General features: G+C 44.2%; 1 protein-coding gene across 1 annotated transcript in view; it reads right to left on the bottom strand.

Annotated features, from left to right (window-relative positions):
- LOC100196680 (eukaryotic translation initiation factor 3 subunit H-like) overlaps positions 1 to 22,923 on the bottom strand; it is a 91,490-nt gene that overhangs the window by 17,737 nt on the left and 50,830 nt on the right. Inside the window, exons 3-4 of the mRNA XM_082975997.1 lie at positions 21,425 to 21,592; positions 7,741 to 7,840 (exon numbers count right to left, since the gene is read on the bottom strand). Coding sequence (XP_082832123.1) covers positions 7,741 to 7,840; positions 21,425 to 21,592 — 268 coding nt within the window. The remainder of the gene's footprint in view (positions 1 to 7,740; positions 7,841 to 21,424; positions 21,593 to 22,923) is intronic.

Below are 22,923 nucleotides of genomic sequence, written 5' to 3' on the forward strand. Positions count from 1 at the left end.
AACATAACATAACAGTATTGTCTAGTATAAAGCTGGATCATATAGACAACATAACATAACATAACAGTATTGTCTAGTATAAAGCTGGATCATATAGACAACATAACATAACAGTATTGTCTAGTATAAAGCTGGATCATATAGACAACATAACATAACATAACAGTATTGTCTAGTATAAAGCTGGATCATATAGACAACATAACATAACATAACAGTATTGTCTAGTATAAAGCTGGATCATATAGACAACATAACATAACAGTATTGTCTAGTATAAAGCTGGATCATATAGACAACATAACATAACATAACAGTATTGTCTAGTATAAAGCTGGATCATATAGACAACATAACATAACATAACAGTATTGTCTAGTATAAAGCTGGATCATATAGACAACATAACATAACATAACAGTATTGTCTAGTATAAAGCTGGATCATATAGACAACATAACATAACATAACAGTATTGTCTAGTATAAAGCTGGATCATATAGACAACATAACATAACATAACAGTATTGTCTAGTATAAAGCTGGATCATATAGACAATATAACATAACAGTATTGTCTAGTATAAAGCTGGATCATATAGACAACATAACATAACAGTATTGTCTAGTATAAAGCTGGATCATATAGACAACATAACATAACAGTATTGTCTAGTATAAAGCTGGATCATATAGACAACATAACATAACATAACAGTATTGTCTAGTATAAAGCTGGATCATATAGACAACATAACATAACAGTAGTGTCTAGTATAAAGCTGGATCATATAGACAACATAACATAACAGTATTGTCTAGTATAAAGCTGGATCATATAGACAACATAACATAACAGTATTGTCTAGTATAAAGCTGGATCATATAGACAACATAACATAACAGTATTGTCTAGTATAAAGCTGGATCATATAGACAACATAACATAACATAACAGTATTGTCTAGTATAAAGCTGGATCATATAGACAACATAACATAACATAACAGTATTGTCTAGTATAAAGCTGGATCATATAGACAACATAACATAACATAACAGTATTGTCTAGTATAAAGCTGGATCATATAGACAACATAACATAACATAACAGTATTGTCTAGTATAAAGCTGGATCATATAGACAACATAACATAACATAACAGTATTGTCTAGTATAAAGCTGGATCATATAGACAACATAACATAACATAACAGTATTGTCTAGTATAAAGCTGGATCATATAGACAATATAACATAACATAACAGTATTGTCTAGTATAAAGCTGGATCATATAGACAACATAACATAACAGTATTGTCTAGTATAAAGCTGGATCATATAGACAGCAGTCATGGTAAACTGACAGGCGAGACAACATAACATAACAGTAGTGTCTAGTATAATTCTGTGCAGTCTCTCTTCCTGCCTTTCATTTAAAAGAACAAAAAAACAGCAGCTTATAAAACATCAAATACCGCCACACGGAAGAACCCATCATAGAAAACTGAAGCGCTCCTTTGAAATAATATATTATTCATATTGTGCTCATAATAACGGTGGTGAAATGAGCCTCGCTAGCCTAGCAAATAGAGCTGCTATTGTCCTCCTGGCCTTTCAATCAGCAGCGGATTGAGAGACACTGATGAGGACCCGGTGCATAAAAACAGGTCATTAACATTATCACAAAACAGAAACCTAAAAAGAACATTTCTTATTGGACAAAATGCAGGTAGTCCCTCGTTGTTTCAGTCTGGTTGTTTCAGTCTGGTTTTCTCCCACTTGGTGCCTATAATAAACACGGACCAGCAAAACGAAGGAGAAGCTCAACAATGAACTGGACAGAGAGTCAGATAGAGTCAGTGGCTAAGCAGCCAGACAATAAATCAGCAACTGAACTCAGAGAGGAAATAACTACTAGGTTGATACGTAGGTGGGGGGGGGAGGGGGGGGGGGAGGTATGTGGGTAGGTAGGGTTGGTGGTTAGGTCGGTAGGTAGGTAGGTGGGTAAGTAGGGGTAGGTAGGTAAGTGGGTAGGTAGGGGTAGGTAGGTAAGTGGGTAGGTAGGGGTAGGTAGGTTGGTTGGTTGGTTGGTAGGTAGGTAGGGGTGGGTGGGTAGGTAGGGAGGTAGAGGTAGGCAGGGAAGGGGGGGTAGGGAAGGGGGGTAGGTAGGGTTGGTGGTTAGGTCGGTAGGTAGGTGGGTGAGTAGGGGTAGGTAGGTAAGTGGGTAGGTAGGTAGGGGTAGGTAGTAGATGTGTGGGTGGGTAGGTAGGTAGGTGTGTAGTGGTAGGGGGGATGGTAGGGGTGGGGGGGTAGTAGGTAGGGGTGGGTAGTAGATGTGTGGGTGGGTAGGTAGGTAGGTGTGTAGTGGTAGGGGGGATGGTAGGGGTGGGGGGGTAGTAGGTGGGTGGGTAGGGATGGGGGTAGGTAGTAGAGGTCGGCATGGCCGATTAATTAGGGCCGATTTCAAATTCTCACAACAATCGGTAATCTGCCTTTTTTGACGCTGATTATGGCCAATTACATTGCACTCCACGAGGAGACTGCGTGGCAGGCTGACTACCTGTTACGCGAGTGCAGCAAGGAGCCAAGGTAAGGTGCTAGCTAGCATTAAACTTATCTTATAAAAAAAACAATCTTCACATAATCACCTGTTAACTACACATGGTTGATGATATTACTAGTTTATCTAACGTGTCCTGCGTTGCATATAATAAAAGCGTTGCCTGTTAATTTATCATCGAATCATAGCCTACTTTAACTTCGCCAAAACGGGTGATGACTTAACAAAATCGCATTCGCGAAAAAAGCACAATCGTTGCACCAATGTACCTAACCATAAACATCAACGCCTTTCTCAAAATCAATATACAAGTATATTTTTTTTAAACCTGCATATTTAGTTAAAAGAAATTCATGTTAGTAGGCAATATTAACCCGGGAAATTGTGTCACTTCTCTTGTGTTCAGTGCAAGCAGAGTCAGGGTATATGCAGCAGTTTGGGCCGCCTGGCTCGCTGTGAACTGTGTGAAGACCATTTATTCCTAACAAAGACCCTAATTAATTTGCCAGAATTGTACATAATAATGACATAATATTGAAGGTTGTGCAATGTAACAGGAATATTTAGACTTAGGGATGCCACCCGTTAGATAAAATACGGAACGGTTCCGTATTTTCTTGAAAGAATAAATGTTTTGTTTTCGTATTCTACCATATTAATGACCTAAGGCCCGTATTTCTGTGTTTATTATATTATAATTAAGTCTATGATTTGATATTTGATAGAACAGTCTGATTGAGCGGTGGTAGGCAGCAGCAGGCTCGTAAGCATTCATTCAAACAGCACTTTACTGTGTTTGCCAGCAGCTCTTAGCAATGCTTGAAGCACAGCGCTGTTTATGACTTCAAGCCTATCAATTCCTGAGATTAGGCTGCCTAGGAGAACATCCAATAATCAAAAGGTATATGAAATAACAAAATGGTAGAGAGAAAAATAGTCGACGCGTCATAATTCCTATAATAACTACAACCTAGTAATCATAATCGGTCGCACTCTAGTAGGTAGGTAGGAGTGGGTAGGGGTTGGTAGGGGTAGGTAGGAGTGGGTAGGTAAAGGTAAGGGTAGGTTAAGGTAAGGGAAGGTAAAGGTAGGGGTGGGTAGGTAAAGGTAGGGATAGGTAGGTAGGTAGGTAGGGGTAGGTAGGTAAAGGGTAGGTAAGGGTAGGTAGGTAGGTAGGTAGGTATGTAAGGGTAGGTAAAGGAAGGGGTAGGTAGGTAAAGGTAAGGGTAGGTAAAGGTAGGGATTGGTAGGTAGGTAAGGGTAGGTAGGGGTAGGTAGGGACGTAAGGGAAGGTAAAGGTAGGGATGGTAGGTAGGTAAGGGTAGGTAAAGGTAGGTAGGTAAAGGTAAAGGTAGGTAAGGTAAAGGAAGGTAAAGGTAGGTAGGTAAGTGTAGGTAAAGGAAGGTAAAGGTAAGGGTAGGTAGGTAAGGGTAGGTAAATGTAGGGGTAGGTAGGTAAGGGTAGGTAAATGTAGGGGTAGGTAGGTAAGGGTAGGTAGGTAAGGGAAGGTAAAGGTAAGGGTAGGTAAAGGAAGGTAAAGGTAGGTAGGTAAGGGAAGGTAAAGGTAAGGGTAGGTAGGTAAAGGAAGGTAAAGGTAAGGGTAGGTAGGTAGGTAAGGGTAGGTAAAGGTAGGGGTAGGTAGGTAAGGGAAGGTAAAGGTAGGGGTAGGTAGGTAAGGGAAGGTAAAGGTAGGGGTAGGTAGGTAAGGGTAGGTAGGTAAGGGAAGGTAAAGGTAGGGGTAGGTAGGTAAGGGAAGGTAAAGGTAGGGGTAGGTAGGTAAGGGTAGGTAGGTAAGGGAAGGTAAAGGTAGGGGTTGGTAGGTAGGTGAGGGTAGGTAAAGGTAGGGGGAGGTAGGTAAGGGTAGGTAGGTAAGGGAAGGTAAAGGTAGGTGAGGGTAGGTAAAGGTAGGGGTAGGTAGGTAGATAAGGGTAGGTAAAGGTAGGGGTAGGTAGGTAGGTAAGGGTAGGTAGGTAGGTAGGTAGGTAGGTAGGTAGGTAGGTAGGTAGGTAGGTAAAGTTAGGGGTAGGTAGGTAGGTAAGGGTAGGTAAAGGTAGGGGTAGGTAGGTAGATAAGGGTAGGTAAAGGTAGGGGTAGGTAGGTAGGTAGGTAAGGGTAGGTAAAGGTAGGTAGATAAGGGTAGGTAAAGGTTGGGGTAGGTAGGTAGGTAGGGGTAGGTAAAGGTAGGGGTAGGTAGGTAGGTAAGGGTAGGTAAAGGTAGGGGTAGGTAGGTAGGTAGGTAAGGGTAGATAGGTAGGTAGGTAAGGGTAGGTAAAGGTAGGGGTAGGTAGGTAGGTAAGGGTAGGTAAAGGTAGGGAGGTAGGTAGGTAGGTAAAGGTAGGGGTAGGTAGGTAAGGGTAGGTAAAGGTAGGGAGGTAGGTAAGGGTAGGTAAAGGTAGGGGTAGGTAGGGGTAGGTAAAGGTAGGGGTAGGTAGGTAGGTAAGGGTAGGTAAAGGTAGGGGTAGGTAGGTAGGTAGATAAGGGTAGGTTAAGGTAGGGGTAGGTAGGTAAGGGTAGGTAAAGGTTGGGGTAGGTAGGTAGGTAAGGGTAGGTAAGGTTGGGGTAGGTAGGTAGGTAAGGGTAGGTAGGTAGGTAAGGGTAGGTAAAGGTAGGGATAGGTAGGTAGATAAGGGTAGGTAAAGGTAGGGGGAGGTAGGTAGGTAGGTAGGTAAGGGTAGGTAGGTAGGTAGATAAGGGTAGGTAGGTAGATAAAGGTAGGTAGGTAAGGGTAGATAAGGATAGGTAAAGGTAGGGGTAGGTAGGTAAGGGTAGGTAAAGGTAGGGATAGGTAGGTATATAAGGGTAGGTAAGGGTAGGGGTAGGTAGGTAGGTAAGGGTAGGTAAAGGTAGGGGTAGGTAGGTAGATAAGGGTAGGTAAAGGTAGGGGTAGGTAGGTAAGGGTAGATAAGGATAGGTAAAGGTAGGGGTAGGTAGGTAAGGGTAGGTAAAGGTAGGGGTAGGTAGGTATATAAGGGTAGGTAAGGGTAGGGGTAGGTAGGTAGGTAAGGGTAGGTAAAGGTAGGGGTAGGTAGGTAGATAAGGGTAGGTAAAGGTAGGGGTAGGTAGGTAAGGGTAGATAAGGATAGGTAAAGGTAGGGGTAGGTAGGTAAGGGTAGGTAAGGGTAGGGGTAGGTAGGTAGGTAAGGGTAGGTAAGGGTATGGGTAGGTAGGTAGGTAAGGGTAGGTAGGTATGTAAGGGTAGGTAAGGGTAGAGGTAGGTAGGTAGGTAGGTAAGGGTAGGTAGGTAGGTAGGTAGGTAGGTAGGTAGGTAGGTAGGTAGGTAGGTAGGTAGGTAGGTAGGTAGGTAGGTAAGGGTAGGGGTAGGTAGGTAAGGGTAGGGGTAGGTAGGTAGATAAGGGTAGGTAAAGGTAGGGGTAGGTAGGTAGGTAAGGGTAGGGGTAGGTAGGTAGGTAAGGGTAGGTAAGGGTAGAGGTAGGTAGGTAGGTAGGTAAGGGTAGGTAGGTAGATAGGTAGGTAGGTAGGTAGGTAGGTAGGTAGGTAGGTAGGTAGGTAGGTAGGTAGGTAGGTAGGTAAGGGTAGGGGTAGGTAGGTAAGGGTAGGGGTAGGTAGATAAGGGTAGGTAAAGGTAGGGGGAGGTAGGTAGGTAAGGGTAGGTAAGGGTAGGTAAAGGTAGGGGTAGGTAGGTAGGTAAGGGTAGGTAAGGGTAGGGGTAGGTAGGTAGGTAAGGGTAGGTAAAGGTAGGGGTAGGTAGGTAGGTAAAGGTAGGGGTAGGTAGGTAGGTAAGGGTAGGGGTAGGTAGGTAGGTAAGGGTAGGTAAAGGTAGGGGTAGGTAGGTAGGTAGGTAGGTAGGTAGGTAGGTAAGGGTAGGTAAAGGTAGGGGTAGGTAGGTAGGTAGGTAAGGGTAGGGGTAGGTAGGTAGGTAAGGGTAGGTAAAGGTAGGGGTAGGTAGGTAGGTAAGGGTAGGTAAGGCTAGGGGTAGGTAGGTAGGTAGGTAGGTAAGGGTAGGTAAAGGTAGGGGTAGGTAGGTAGGTAAGGGTAGGTAGGTAGGTAAGGGTAGGTGAGTAGGTAGGTAAGGGTAGGTAAAGGTAGGGGTAGGTAGGTAGATAAGGGTAGGTAAAGGTAGGGGTAGGTAGGTAGGTAAAGGTAGGGGTAGGTAGGTAGGTAAGGGTAGGTAAAGGTAGGGGTAGGTAGGTAGATAAGGGTAGGTAAAGGTAGGGGTAGGTAGGTAGGTAAGGGTAGGTAAAGGTAGGGGTAGGTAGGTAGGTAGGTAGGTAGGTAGGTAGGTAGGTGTAGGTAAAGGTAGGGGGAGGTAGGTAGATAAGGGTAGGTAAAGGTAGGGGTAGGTAGGTAGATAAGGGTAGGTATGAGTATGAACATGAAACTAACTAAAGAATAAGGAGAAATCCAAGCCAAAGCAAACACTTCCTAATATTGACTAAGTGCACCTATTTTAAAATCCAAAAGCAGTTTATTTTCTAGTCAATTTAATAGCAGTCTGTTGGGATTCCATTTTTCATAAACTCAGCTTGTGGGAACTCAGAGCTATTTGAAATGTCTCTCTCTCATTAGGCTTTATTCAGATGCAGTTTAAAATCAATGGCCAGCAGCCTGAGGGTCAACGCCAGCCAGGCAGCAGATCAACACGGCAGTATAGTTGTTTGACAGCCCCAACACACACTAGTTATAAACCCCAATCATCACATCAGTAAGAGCCTCTGATGAGGCTCTCCCTGCCCATGGGGAAAATAACATCACTGGAATCTATTGAAGGGACTTTCAAAAGCACCGCATTGATGCTGAATTCTTATCAGGAAAGGTGCAGTTGGTATTTCTGCCTTTGTGTGTGTGTGTGTATATGTGTGTGTATATGTGTGTGTATATGTGTGTGTATATGTGTGTGAGTGAGTGAGTGAGTGAGTGAGTGAGAGAGAGAGAGAGAGAGTGTGTGAGTGTGTGTGTGTGTGAGAGTGTGTGTGAGTGTGTGTGTGTGTGAGAGTGTGTGAGAGTGTGTGTGAGAGTGAGTGTGTGTGAGAGTGTGTGTGTGTGAGTGTGTGAGAGTGTGTGTGAGAGTGAGAGTGTGTGAGAGTGAGAGTGTGTGAGTGTGAGAGTGAGAGTGTGTGAGAGTGTGTGTGTGAGAGTGTGTGTGTGTGAGTGTGAGTGTGTGTGTGTGTGTGTGTGTGTGTGTGTGTGTGTGTGTGTGTGTGTGTGTGAGCTCACCCCTCTGCTGAGAAGTCCTTCTCCTTGCAGATCTCCATCAGTTTGGGTGTTAACCTGTAAGCCTTCAGGGACAGGGAGCCCTGGGCGGTCTTAATGGGATCTAGTAGGGAGGGAGAGAGGGGCAGGGGGAGAGAGAGCAAATGAGGGAGAGGGGGCAGGGGGGAGAGAGCAAGCAGGGGAGAGAGGGGCAAGGGGTGAGAGAGCAAGCAGGGGAGAGAGGGGCAAGGGGAGAGAGAGAGCAAATGAGGGAGAGGGGGCAGGGGAGAGAGAGCAAACGAGGGAGAGAGGGGCAAGGGGAGAGAGAGCAAACGAGGGAGAGAGGGGCAAGGGGAGAGAGAGAGAGGGGGCAGGGGGGGAGAGAGAGAGGGGGCAGGGGGGAGAGAGAGAGAGGGGGCAGGGGGGAGAGAGAGAGAGAGGGGGCAGGGGGGAGAGAGAGAGAGGGGGCAGGGGGGGAGAGAGAGAGAAAGAAAGAGAGAGAGCGAGCAAGCAGGAGAGAAAAAGATGTTAAGATTAAAACAAAGGTCTAACATTCTATTAAGTGGTTCTCTTACAATTTGGGACAACACACCATAAGACCTAACACATACACCATGTATAGAATCTAGAGAGAGGAGAGAAACACCATGTATAGAATCTAGAGAGAAACACCATGTATAGAATCTAGAGAGAAACACCATGTATAGAATCTAGAGAGAAACACCATGTATAGAATCTAGAGAGAAACACCATGTATAGAATCTAGAGAAAAACACCATGTATAGAATCTAGAGAGAAACACCATGTATAGAATCTAGAGAGAAACACCATGTATAGAATCTAGAGAGAGGAGAGAAACACCATGTATAGAATCTAGAGAGAAACACCATGTATAGAATCTAGAGAGAAACACCATGTATAGAATCTAGAGAGAAACACCATGTATAGAATCTAGAGAGAGGAGAGAAACACCATGTATAGAATCTAGAGAGAAACACCATGTATAGAATCTAGAGAGAGGAGAGAAACACCATGTATAGAATCTAGAGAGAAACACCATGTATAGAATCTAGAGAGATGAGAAAAACACCATGTATAGAATCTAGAGAGAAACACCATGTATAGAATCTAGAGAGAGGAGAAAAACACCATGTATAGAATCTAGAGAGAAACACCATGTATAGAATCTAGAGAGAAACACCATGTATAGAATCTAGAGAGAAACACCATGTATAGAATCTAGAGAGAAACACCATGTATAGAATCTAGAGAGAGGAGAGAAACACCATGTATAGAATCTAGAGAGAAACACCATGTATAGAATCTAGAGAGAAACACCATGTATAGAATCTAGAGAGAAACACCATGTATAGAATCTAGAGAAAAACACCATGTATAGAATCTAGAGAGAAACACCATGTATAGAATCTAGAGAGAAACACCATGTATAGAATCTAGAGAGAGGAGAGAAACACCATGTATAGAATCTAGAGAGAAACACCATGTATAGAATCTAGAGAGAAACACCATGTATAGAATCTAGAGAGAAACACCATGTATAGAATCTAGAGAGAAACACCATGTATAGAATCTAGAGAAAAACACCATGTATAGAATCTAGAGAGAAACACCATGTATAGAATCTAGAGAGAAATACCATGTATAGAATCTAGAGAGAAACACCATGTATAGAATCTAGAGAGAAACACCATGTATAGAATCTAGAGAGAAACACCATGTATAGAATCTAGAGAGAAACACCATGTATAGAATCTAGAGAGAAACACCATGTATAGAATCTAGAGAGAAACACCATGTATAGAATCTAGAGAGAAACACCATGTATAGAATCTAGAGAGAAACACCATGTATAGAATCTAGAGAAAAACACCATGTATAGAATCTAGAGAGAAACACCATGTATAGAATCTAGAGAGATGAGAAAAACACCATGTATAGAATCTAGAGAGAAACACCATGTATAGAATCTAGAGAGAAACACCATGTATAGTATCTAGAGAGAAACACCATGTATAGAATCTAGAGAGAAACACCATGTATAGAATCTAGAGAGAAACACCATGTATAGAATCTAGAGAGAAACACCATGTATAGAATCTAGAGAGAAACACCATGTATAGAATCTAGAGAGAAACACCATGTATAGAATCTAGAGAGAAACACCATGTATAGAATCTAGAGAGAAACACCATGTATAGAATCTAGAGAGAAACACCATGTATAGAATCTAGAGAGAAACACCATGTATAGAATCTAGAGAGAAACACCATGTATAGAATCTAGAGAGAAACACCATGTATAGAATCTAGAGAGAAACACCATGTATAGAATCTAGAGAGAAACACCATGTATAGAATCTAGAGAGAAACACCATGTATAGAATCTAGAGAGAAACACCATGTATAGAATCTAGAGAGAGGAGAGAAACACCATGTATAGAATCTAGAGAGAAACACCATGTATAGAATCTAGAGAGAAACACCATGTATAGAATCTAGAGAGAAACACCATGTATAGAATCTAGAGAGAAACACCATGTATAGAATCTAGAGAGAAACACCATGTATAGAATCTAGAGAGAGGAGAGAAACACCATGTATAGAATCTAGAGAGAAACACCATGTATAGAATCTAGAGAGAAACACCATGTATAGAATCTAGAGAGAGGAGAGAAACACCATGTATAGAATCTAGAGAGAAACACCATGTATAGAATCTAGAGAGAAACACCATGTATAGAATCTAGAGAGAAACACCATGTATAGAATCTAGAGAGAAACACCATGTATAGAATCTAGAGAGAAACACCATGTATAGAATCTAGAGAGAAACACCATGTATAGAATCTAGAGAGAAACACCATGTATAGAATCTAGAGAGAAACACCATGTATAGAATCTAGAGAGAAACACCATGTATAGAATCTAGAGAAAAACACCATGTATAGAATCTAGAGAGAGGAGAGAAACACCATGTATAGAATCTAGAGAGAGGAGAGAAACACCATGTATAGAATCTAGAGAGAAACACCATGTATAGAATCTAGAGAGAAACACCATGTATAGAATCTAGAGAGAGGAGAGAAACACCATGTAGAGAATCTAGAGAGAAACACCATGTAGAGAATCTAGAGAGAAACACCATGTATAGAATCTAGAGAGAGGAGAGAAACACCATGTATAGAATCTAGAGAGAAACACCATGTATAGAATCTAGAGAAAAACACCATGTATAGAATCTAGAGAGAAACACCATGTATAGAATCTAGAGAGATGAGAAAAACACCATGTAAAAATGTCAGGATTTTTTTTGTTCTTCCTAAACCAGGATTCAGACACGGCTAGGACATCCGGGTTGGCAGAGTGTACCAAAGCAGTGAATAAAACAAACTTAGGGAAGAGGCTTCTGATGTTAACATGCATGAAACCAAGGCTTTTACGGTTACAGAAGTCAGCAAATGAGAGCGCCTGGGGAACGGGAGTGGAGCTAGGCGCTGCAGGGCCTGGATTCACCTCTACGTCACCAGAGGAACAGAGAAGGACAAGGATAAGGGTACGGCTAAAGGCTATAAGAACTTGTCATCTAGTGCGTTCGGAACATAGAGCAAAGGTAGCAGGTTTCTGGGCTCGGAAGAATAGATTCAAGGCACAATGTACAGACAAAGGTATGGTAGGATGTGAACACAGTGGAGGTAAAGCTAGGCATTGAGTGACGATGAGAGACGTTTTGTCTCTAGAGATATCATTTAGACCAGGTGAAGTCTCCGCATGTGTGGGAGGTGAAACAATAGCTAAGGCATATTGAGCAGGGCTGGAGGCTCTACAGTGAAATAAGACAATAATCACTAACCAAAACAGCAATGGACAAGGCATATTGACATTAGGGAGAAGCATGCGCAGCCGAGAGATCATAGGGACCAGTGGGTAGCTAGGCGGACTGGGGACACGGCGATTCAGAAAGCTAGCGGGCCGGGGCTAGCAGAAGGGGGACGTCGCGACGGAAGGGTCTGCGGCAGCACCCTCTGGCGGTTACGTCGGCAGACCAGTCGTGATGGATCGGCAGGGCTAGGCAGAAAAAGGTGTAGGCAGTAAAAGGGTCCAGGCCTATTAATAGGTATTGTAGCCCAAGAAATTGGCTGATGGACCTCTTCAGTTAACAGTCTGATATGCTCTAGACAGCTAGCGGGCTGCGGCTAGCAGGCTAGCGGATGGCCCTTCGGGGGAAGTCGCGACGGAGGACATGTAGTCTACACGCCATAGAAATACAATGGAATTTCCACCGCATACTACAATTCCCAGAGTACATTTCACTTCCCAGGGTGCTATGCTCCGCCCAGGGCTGCTGACTGGCTATTGGCTACTGCTAGCAAGCCCAGACAAACATGAAGCAGTCTACATACAGTATATTGCTGTCAGGTTATGAGTGTATTTCACATTACTTTTGGGTTGTGTAATCATATTATAATGCTCACATGTGACGCGAGCCTACCAGACGTGCTAAATGCCTTTTATGTTCGCTTCGAGGCAAGCAACATTGAAGCATGCATGAGAGCATCAGCTGTTCCAGATGACTGTGTGATCACGCTCTCCGTAGCAAGACCTTATTAAACAGGTCAACATTCACAAATCCAAAGAGGCCAGACGGATTACCAGGACGTGTACTCAAAGCATACGCGGACCAACTGGCAAGTGTCTTCACTGACATGTTCAACCTCTCCCTGACCGAGTCTGTAGTACCAACATGTTTCAAGCAGACCACCATAGTCCCTGTGCCCAAGAAAGCGAAGTTAACCTGCCTAAATGACTAGCGCAACATAGCACTCACGTCGGTAGCCACGAAGTGCTTTGAAAGGCTGGTCATGGCTCACATCAACACCAGAATGCCGGAAACTCTAGACCCACTCCTATTCGCATACCGCCCCAACAGATCCACAGATTACGCAATCTCTATTGCACTCCACACTGCCCTTTCCCACCTGGACAAAAAGAACACCTATGTGAGAATGCTATTTATTGACTACAGCTCAGCGTTCAACACCATAGTGCCCTCAAAGCTCATCACTAAGCTAAGGACCCTGGGACTAAACACCTCCCTCTGCAACTGGATCCTGGACTTCCTGACGGGCCACCGCCAGGTGGTAAGGGTAGGTAACAACACATCTCAACAACATATCTGCCACGCTGATCCTCAACACTGGGGTCCCTCAGGGGTGCGTGCTTAGTCCCCTCCTGTACTCCCTGTTCACCCACGACTGCGCGGCCATGCACGACTTCAACACCATCATTCAATTTGTTGACGACACAACAGTGGTAGGTCTGATTACCGACAACGATGGGACCGCCTCGAGGGAGGAGGTCAGAGACCTGGCAGTATGGGCCAGGACAACAACCTCTCCCTCAATGTGAGTAAGACAAAAGGAGCTGACCGTGGAAAACAGGAAACGGAGGGCCGAACAGGCCCCCATTCACACCAACGGGGCTGAAGTGGAGCGGGTCGAGAGTTTCAAGTTCCTTGGTGTCCACATCACCAACCAACTATCATGGTCCAAACACATCAAGACAGTCGTGAAGAAGGCACGACAACACCATTTTCCACCTCGGGAGACTGAAAAGATTTGACAAGGGTCCCCAGATCCTCAAAAGGTTCTACAGCTGCACCATCCAGAGCATCCTGACCGGTTGCACCACCGCCTGGTATGGCAACTGCTCCGCATCTGACCATAAGGCACGACAGAGGGTAGTGCGAAGGGCCCAGTACATCATGGGGCCAAGCTTCCTGCCATCAAGGACCTATATAATAGGCTGTGTCGCTGTTTATTATCTATGCATAGTCACCTGTACCCCCGCACATTGACTCTGTACCGGTACCCCCCTGTATATAGCCTCCACATTGACTCTGTACCGGTGCCCCCCTGTATATAGCCTCCACATTGACTCTGTACCGGTACCCCCTGTATATAGCCTCCACATTGACTCTGTACCGGTACCCCCTGTATATAGCCTCCACATTGACTCTGTACAGGTACCCCCTGTATATAGCCTCCACATTGACTCTGTACCGGTACCCCCTGTATATAGCCTCCACATTGACTCTGTACAGGTACCCCCTGTATATAGCCTCCACATTGACTCTGTACAGGTACCCCCTGTATATAGCCTCCACATTGACTCTGTACCGGTACCCCCTGTATATAACCTCCACATTGACTCTGTACCGGTACCCCCTGTATATAGCCTCCACATTGACTCTGTACCGGTACCCCCTGTATATAGCCTCCACATTGACTCTGTACCGGTACCCCCTGTATATAACCTCCACATTGACTCTGTACCGGTACCCCTTGTATATAGCCTCCACATTGACTCTGTACCGGTACCCCCTGTATATAGCCTCCACATTGACTCTGTACCGTAATACCCTGTATATAGCCTCTTTATTGTTATGTAAATGTCGTGTGTTACTTTTTGATTTGATTTAATTATTTTCACTTCCGTTAACTTAGTAAATTTTGTCTTAACTCTATTTCTTGACCAGCAAATGCATCGTTGGTTAAGGGCTTGTAAGTGAGCATTTCTCTGTAAGGTCTACTACACCTGTTGTCTTCAGCATTTCTCTGTAAGGTCTACTACACCTGTTGTATTCAGCATTTCACTGTAAGGTCTACTACACCTGTTGTATTCAGCATTTCACTGTAAGGTCTACTACACCTGTTGTATTCAGCATTTCACTGTAAGGTCTACTACACCTGTTGTATTCAGCATTTCACTGTGAGGTCTACTACACCTGTTGTATTCAGCATTTCACTGTGAGGTCTACTACACCTGTTGTATTCAGCATTTCACTGTAAGGTCTACTACACCTGTTGTATTCAGCATTTCACTGTAAGGTCTACTACACCTGTTGTATTCAGCATTTCACTGTGAGGTCTACTACACCTGTTGTATTCAGCATTTCACTGTAAGGTCTACTACACCTGTTGTATTCAGCATTTCACTGTAAGGTCTACTACACCTGTTGTATTCAGCATTTCACTGTAAGGTCTACTACACCTGTTGTATTCAGCATTTCACTGTAAGGTCTACTACACCTGTTGTATTCAGCATTTCACTGCGAGGTCTACTACACCTGTTGTATTCAGCACATGTGACTAATAACATTTGATTTAATGAATGTTAAGCTGAATATCTGTTCCATTGTCACCTAAAAACAAATCTAATTTAGTAGAATAACAATAATGTTACAATGGAAATATCACGTGTAAAATACCTAATCCTCCCTTGCACTGCTTTGGTTCACCTTCTTAGCGTCGTTGTGTCGGTGGGCCGGACCCTCATCTGCTCTGAAAGCAAAGTATTCCCCTAGTTGGCATCTGGAACCAGTTATACCAGCTGGAGTTATGATGTTTGAGTTGGAAGAAGCCATGCTGTGGGAATTATCCATTCTAGCTTGCACAAGCAGCCTGGCTAGCTCACTACTGCCCCCTAGAGAACATTCAGACAAATGACTAGACGGACTCGATCCTCTCAATCCTTACATGATATGAGACACATTTGACAGAAGTACCGAATGTAACAAAAAAAAATTCTAATACCGAACCGTTTTTTCATGTTTCAGTATCGGAAGAAGTACCCAAGTTTCAGTATACCGTGCAACACTACTGACAAGTAAACAGAAACATTATTTGTTTACTTCACCGATGGGAAAGATTAAAGTCGACTTTGATTCCTACATGTTAATGAACAAGGTGTTTAAAAAGCCATTTTCCCCTCACTACTTCCTCTCTGTTATAAAAAGCCATTTCCCCTCACTACTTCCTCTCTGTGTTATAAAAAGCCATTTCCCCTCACTACTTCCTCTCTGTTATAAAAAGCCATTTCCCCCTCACTACTTCCTCTCTGTGTTATAAAAAGCCATTTCCCCTCACTACTTCCTCTCTGTGTTATAAAAAGCCATTTCCCCTCACTACTTCCTCTCTGTTATAAAAAGCCATTTCCCCTCACTACTTCCTCTCTGTTATAAAAAGCCATTTCCCCTCACTACTTCCTCTCTAACTGTGTTATAAAAGCCATTTCCCCTCACTACTTCCTCTCTGTGTTATAAAAAGCCATTTCCCCTCACTACTTCCTCTCTGTGTTATAAAAAGCCATTTCCCCTCACTACTTCCTCTCTGTTATAAAAAGCCATTTCCCCTCACTACTTCCTCTCTGTTATAAAAAGCCATTTCCCCTCACTACTTCCTCTCTGTTATAAAAAGCCATTTCCCCTCACTACTTCCTCTCTGTGTTATAAAAAGCCATTTCCCCTCACTACTTCCTCTCTGTTATAAAAAGCCATTTCCCCTCACTACTTCCTCTCTGTTATAAAAAGCCATTTCCCCTCACTACTTCCTCTCTGTTATAAAAAGCCATTTCCCCTCACTACTTCCTCTCTAACTGTGATAATGGAGATTGCTCTGAGGCGCTTTGATCCATTTAGAGCTGTTTGCATCCCAGATGGCACCCTATTCCCTATACAGATGGCACCCCGTTCCCTATACAGATGGCACCCCGTTCCCTATACAGATGGCACCCCGTTCCCGGTACAGATGGCACCCCGTTCCCGGTACAGATGGCACCCCGTTCCCGGTACAGATGGCACCCCGTTCCCGGTACAGATGGCACCCCGTTCCCGGTACAGATGGCACCCCGTTCCCGGTACAGATGGCACCCCGTTCCCGGTACAGATGGCACCCTATTCCCTATATGGATGGCACCCTATTCCCGATATAGATGGCACCCTATTCCCTATATAATTGGCACCCTATTCCCTATATAGATGGCACCCGATTCCCTATATAGATGGCACCCTATTCCCTATATAGATGGCACCCTATTCCCTATATAGATGGCACCCTATTCCCTATATAGATGGCACCCTATTCCCTATATAGATGGCACACTATTCCCTATATAGATGGCACCCTATTCCCTATATAGATGGCACCCTATTCCCTATATAGATGGCACACTATTCCCTATATAGATGGCACACTATTCCCTATATAGATGGCACCCTATTCCCTATATAGATGGCACCCTATTCCCTATATAGATGGCACCCTATATAGATGGCACCCTATACCCTATATAGATGGCACCCTATATAGATGGCACCCTATTCCCTATATAGATGGCACCCTATTCCCTATATAGATGGCACCCTATATAGATGTCACACTATTCCCTATATAGATGGCACCCTATTCCCTATATAGATGGCACCCTATATAGATGTCACACTATTCCCTATATAGATGGCACCCTATTCCCTATATAGATGGCACCCTATTCCCTATATAGATGGCACCCTATATAGATGGCACCCTATACCCTATATAGATGGCACCCTATTAGATGGCACCCTATATAGATGGCACCCTATTCCCTATATAGATGGCACCCTATATAAATGGCACCCTATTCCCTATATAGATGGCACCCTATATAATGGCACCCTATTCCCTATATATATGGCACCCTATTCCCTATATAGATGGCACCCTATATAAATGGCACCCTATTCCCTATATAGATGGCACCCTATATAAATGGCACCCTATTCCCTATATAGATGGCATCCTATGTAAATGGCACCTTATTCCCTATAAAGATGGCCCACTACTTTTGACCAGAGAGCCCTATATAGGGAATAGGGTGGCATTTGGAATGAATCCTAGGTATTCACTTCATTATTGATATCCAACGGATTAACAGTGGTCCCTCATTAAACATGCAGAAGACTGAGTGAGTTATGAACTGCTGGTCTTCCTGACACACAGTCAGGGAACATCAGTCTCCTCTGTCATGTTCAAGTGTTCAACTGTTAAACTGAGGAACATGTCCCCACAGAGCGCTGGTAACTAAAAGAGTAGTGTACTACTGTAGAGGGAATAGGGTAACCATTTGGGACAGAGGTCACCCTGAAGATGTCTGAGAACAGGGGGACTAATGGAGGAAAACCTGTCAGAGCAATAGCATGAGGATGTAATCAAATCAAATGTATTTATAAAGCCCTTCTTACATCAGTTGATGTCTCAAAGTGCTGTACAGAAACCCAGCCTAAAACCCCCAAACAGCAAGCAATGCAGGTGTAGAAGCACGGTGGCTAGGAAAAACTCCCTAGAAAGGCCAGAACCCTAGGAAGAAACCTAGAGAGGAACCAGGCTATGAGGGGTGGCTAGGAAAAACTCCCTAGAAAGGCCAGAACCCTAGGAAGAAACCTAGAGAGGAACCAGGCTATGAGGGGTGGCCAGTCCTCTTCTGGCTGTGCCGGGTGGAGATTATAACAGAACATGGCCAAGATGTTCAAGTCTTTATCATATTCAGACCATCATGAAGACTTCCTGAAACACAGCTACTGACAGAACAGCAGAGGACATGACCTGGGTCATGTGATCAATCAAACCTAATTTATGTACAGCGCCTTCAGGAAGTATTCACATCCATTTCTGATTTTTTACACATTTTGTTGTGGTACAGCTTGATTTTAAAATTGATCAAATTTAGATATATATATATATATATATTTTTTTTAACCCATAATGTCAACGTGGAATTATGTTTTCTACACATTTTGCATGGGGCAGGTTTTTTTCTCTCTCCCTGTTTTAAAGCTAATTTCCTGCAATTCTACAAATTCTTCCATGTCTTGTGTGTGTTTATATGATACCATGGGTCGAAGCCCAACGGAGTAACAATAAAATACCTACTCATTCCAGGGTTTCTTTATTTTTTACTATTTTCTATATTGTACAATAACAGTGAAGACATCAAAACTATTAAATAACACATAGAATCATGTGTTAAACAAATACAAATATATTTTATATTTGAGATTCTTCAAAGTAGCCACCATTTGCCTTGATGACAGCTTTGCACACTCGTGGCATTCTCTCAACCAGCTTCATGAGGTAATGCATTTCAATTAACAGGTGTGCCTTGTTAAAAGTTAATCTGAGTAATTTCTTTCCGTCTTAATGAGTTTGAGACAATCAGTTGTGTTGTGACAGGGTAGAGGTGGTATATAGAAGATGGCCCTATTTGGTAACAGACCAAGCCCATATTACGGCAAGAAAAGCTTAAATAGGCAAAGATAAACGACACTCCATCATTACTTTAAGACATGAAGATCAGTCAATCCGGAAAATGTCAACAACTTTGATAGTTTCTTCAAGTGCAGTCGCAAAAACCATCAAGCACTATAATGAAACTGGCTCTCATGAGGACCGCCACAGGAAAGGAAGACCCAGAGTTCCTCTGCTGCAGAGGATCAGTTCATTAGAGTTAACTGCACCTCAGATTGCAGCCCAAATAAATGCTTCACAGAGTTCACGTAACAGACACATCTCAACATCAACTGTTCAGAGGAGACTGTGTGAATCAGGCCTTCATGGTCGAATTTCTGCCAAAAAAAAACACTACTATTTTTGGTCTCCCGAGTGGCACAGCGGTCTAAAGCACTGCATCTCAGGGCTAGAGGCGTCACTACAGACCCTGGTTCGATCCTGGGCTTTATCACAACCGGCCGTGATCAGGAATCCCATGGGCTGCGCCACTCGGCCCAGGGTTGTCCGGGTTAGGCCGTCATTGTAAAATTAGAATTTGTTCGTAACTGACTTGCCTGGTTATTTTTAAAGGACACCAATAAGAAGAAGAGACTTGCTTGGGCCAACAAACATGAGCAATGGACATTCGACTGGTGGAAATCTGTCCTTCGGTCCAATGAGTCCAAATTTGAGAATTTTGGTTTTAACCGCAGTGTCTTTGTGAGACGCAGAGTAGGTGAACGGATGATCTAAGCATGTGTGGTTCCCACCGTGAAGCATGGAGGAGGAGGTGTGATGGTGTGGGAATGCTTTGCTGGTGACACAGTCTGTGATGAATTTAGAATTCAAGGCACACTTAACCAGCATGACTACCACAGCATTCTGCAGTGATACGCCATCCCATCTGGTTTGGGCTTAGTGGGACTATCTTTTGTTTTTCAACAGGACAATGACCCAACACACCTCCAGGCTATGTAAGGGCTATTTGACCAAGAAGGAGAGTGTTGGAGTACTGCATCAGATGACCTGGCCTCCACAATCACCCGACCTCAACCCAATTGAGATGGTTTTGGATGAGTTGGATCGCAGAGTGAAGGAAAAGCAGCCAACAAGTGCTCAGCATATGTAGGAACTCCTTCAAGACTGTTGGAAAAGCATTCCAGGTGAAGCTGGTTGAGAGAATGCCAAGCATGTGCAAAGCTGTCATCAAGACAAAGGGTGGCTACTTTGGAGAATCTCAAATATACTTTGATTTGTTGAACACTTTTTTTTTGGTTACAACATGATTCCATGTGTTATTTCATAGTTTTGATGTCTTCACTATTATTCTGCAAAGTAGAAAATAGTCAAAATAAAGAAAAACCCTTGAATGAGTAGGCGTGTCAAAACTTTTGACTGGTACTGTATATTTCTTTTAAACTTTTTTCGGGACTTGCGGTCCGCATTGACCCGGTTCTGGGTCTGGGTCCGGGTCCTCCAGTTGAGTATGTCGGGACTAGGGAGTTTTTTTTATGGTAAAAAGAACCGTAATGAAGCTAATCACAGGTAACATCCTAGAGGAAAACCTGGTTTAGTCTGCTTTCCGACAGACACTGGGAGATGAATTCACCTTCCAATAACCTAAAACACAAAGCCAAATATAGACTGGAGTTGCTTACAAAGACATTTCATCTTTCTTCCAAATTTGACAGAAATATTTTATGTCGATCATTGACAAAAAAAGAATACAATTAAATACATTTTAATCCCACTTTGTAACAACAAAATGTGGAAAAAGTCAGAAGGGGTGTGAATACCTTCTCAAGGCACTGTAGGAGACATGATACTAGGACCAGGGCCTGAGAAAACCCTGTCAAAAACGGTCCGTCTAAAAGTGGTTTTTGTACCAATGAAAGCTTGAGTATATTACTAACCCTGACCCTATTTAGAGAGTGGACATCATCTGGACACGTCACTCTCTGTTCTCAGAATTAAAACATCCATACACTTATTAGAAAGAGGAGATTACATTCATTTGTTTCTGTGCGCGTGTGTGTGTGTGTGTGTGTGTGTGTGTGTGTGAGGTGTGAGGTTTGTGATGTGTGTGTGTGAGGTTTGTGATGTGTGTGTGTGGTTTGTGATGTGTGTGTGTGGTTTGTGATGTGTGGTTTGTGTGTGTGTGGTTTGTGATGTGTGTGTGTGTGTGTGTGGTTTGTGATGTGTGTGTGTGTGTGTGTGGTTTGTGTGTGTGTGTGTGTGGTTTGTGATGTGTGTGTGTGTGTGTGTGTGGTTTGTGATGTGTGTGTGTGTGTGTGGTTTGTGATGTGTGTGTGTGTGTGTGTGTGAGGTTTGTGATGTGTGTGTGTGTGAGGTTTGTGATGTGTGTGTGTGTGTGTGTGTGTGTGAGGTGTGAGGTGTGTGATGTGTGGTGTGAGGTGTGTGTGTGTGAGGTGTGTGTGTGTGTGTGTGGTGTGAGGTGTGTGTGTGTGTGTGTGTGTGTGTGTGTGGTGTGTGTGAGGTTTGTGGTGTGTGGGTGTGTGAGGTTTGTGGTGTGTGTGGGTGTGGGTGTGGGTGTGTGTGTGTGTGTGTGTGTGTGTGTGTGTGTGTGTCAGACGGATTACTTACCGTAGATGAGAACAACAGACTCCTCGATGGCGTGCTGGTAACTGAACTGAGAGTCCAGCAGGGCCCGGCTGACAAATGATCCATAATAGGTGGACTGGTACCAGCCCACATGAAGATGGTCAATGTTGACATGACGAAGAGATCGCATCATCTCCATCTGATACTGGACTAGAGAGAGGAGAGGTGGAGGAGAGAAGGGGAGGTGGAGAGAGGAGAGGAGAGGTGGAGGAGAGAAGAGGAGGTGGAGAGAGAGAGAGGGAGGGTGGGGGGGAGAGGGAGGGTGGAGAGAGAGAGGGAGGGTGGAGGAGAGAAGGGGAGGTGGAGAGAGAGAGGGAGGGTGGGGGGGAGAGGGAGGGTGGAGGAGAGTAGGGGAGGTGGAGAGAGAGAGGGAGGGTGGAGGGGAGAGGGGAGGGTGGAGGAGAGAAGGGGAGGTAGAGAGATGGAGGAGAGAGAGAGAAATGGACAGAGAGGGAGGATGGACAGAGAGAGAGAGAGAGGATGGACAGAGAGAGAGAGAGAGAGGATGGACAGAGAGAGAGAGAGAGACAGAGAGAGAGAGAGAGAGAGAGAGGGTGGGGGGGAGAGGGAGGGTGGAGAGAGAGAGGGAGGGTGGAGGAGAGAAGGGGAGGTGGAGAGAGAGAGGGAGGGTGGGGGGGAGAGGGGAGGTGGAGAGAGAGAGAGAGAGAGAGGGTGGAGGAGAGAAGGGGAGGTGGAGAGAGAGAGAGGACAGACAGAGAGACAGAGGGAGGAGAGAGGGAGAGGGGATGGACAGAGAGATGGAGGAGAGAGAGGGGATGGAGGAGAGACAGAGGGAGGTAGAGTGATGGACAGAGAGAGAGAGAGAAATGGACAGAGAGAGGATGGGCAGAGAGAGGGAGAGAGGATGGACAGAGAGAGAGAGAGGATGGACAGAGACAGAGACAGAGAGAGAGAGAGAGAGAGAGAGAGAGAGAGAGAGAGAGAGAATGGACAGAAAGAGGGAGGAGACATTTTTACTTTTTCCATTCATCAGGTGGGTTATAAATACATGACAGCAGACTGAATCAACCATCTCTCTCTGCTGGGGAATCAGCCATATTCCTCACCGCTGGTCCCCTGACCTCCCACTGACAGACAGAATAGAGTAGAGGAAGACTGGAGACAGACAGCACCGGGAGGTTAACTAGGACAGACAGCACATTTACACATCACTCCGAGTGTGACTGTTTGTGTGTGTACCATCCCAGTCAATCACAGGACGCAGCCAGAGACAGACACACACCAGTCTGGCTATTGACAGACAGACAGACAGGATTCATCCGAGTCTCATTGGCCAGCTGTGGCCTCTAAACCCCCTACTTACCCCCAAACACTTATTCTGGACCCCCAACCACTCAGAACATCTATCCCCAAACCAGACAAACATTTCTAAAAACCTGTTTTCTCTTTGCATTATGGGGTATTGGTGATGTCATTATGGGGTATTGGTGATGTCATTATGGGGTATTGGTGATGTCATT

The sequence above is a fragment of the Salmo salar genome, chromosome 05 (genome assembly GCF_965601325.2).
Source record: "Salmo salar chromosome 05, fSalSal1, whole genome shotgun sequence".
Classification (NCBI taxonomy): Eukaryota; Metazoa; Chordata; class Actinopteri; order Salmoniformes; family Salmonidae; genus Salmo; species Salmo salar.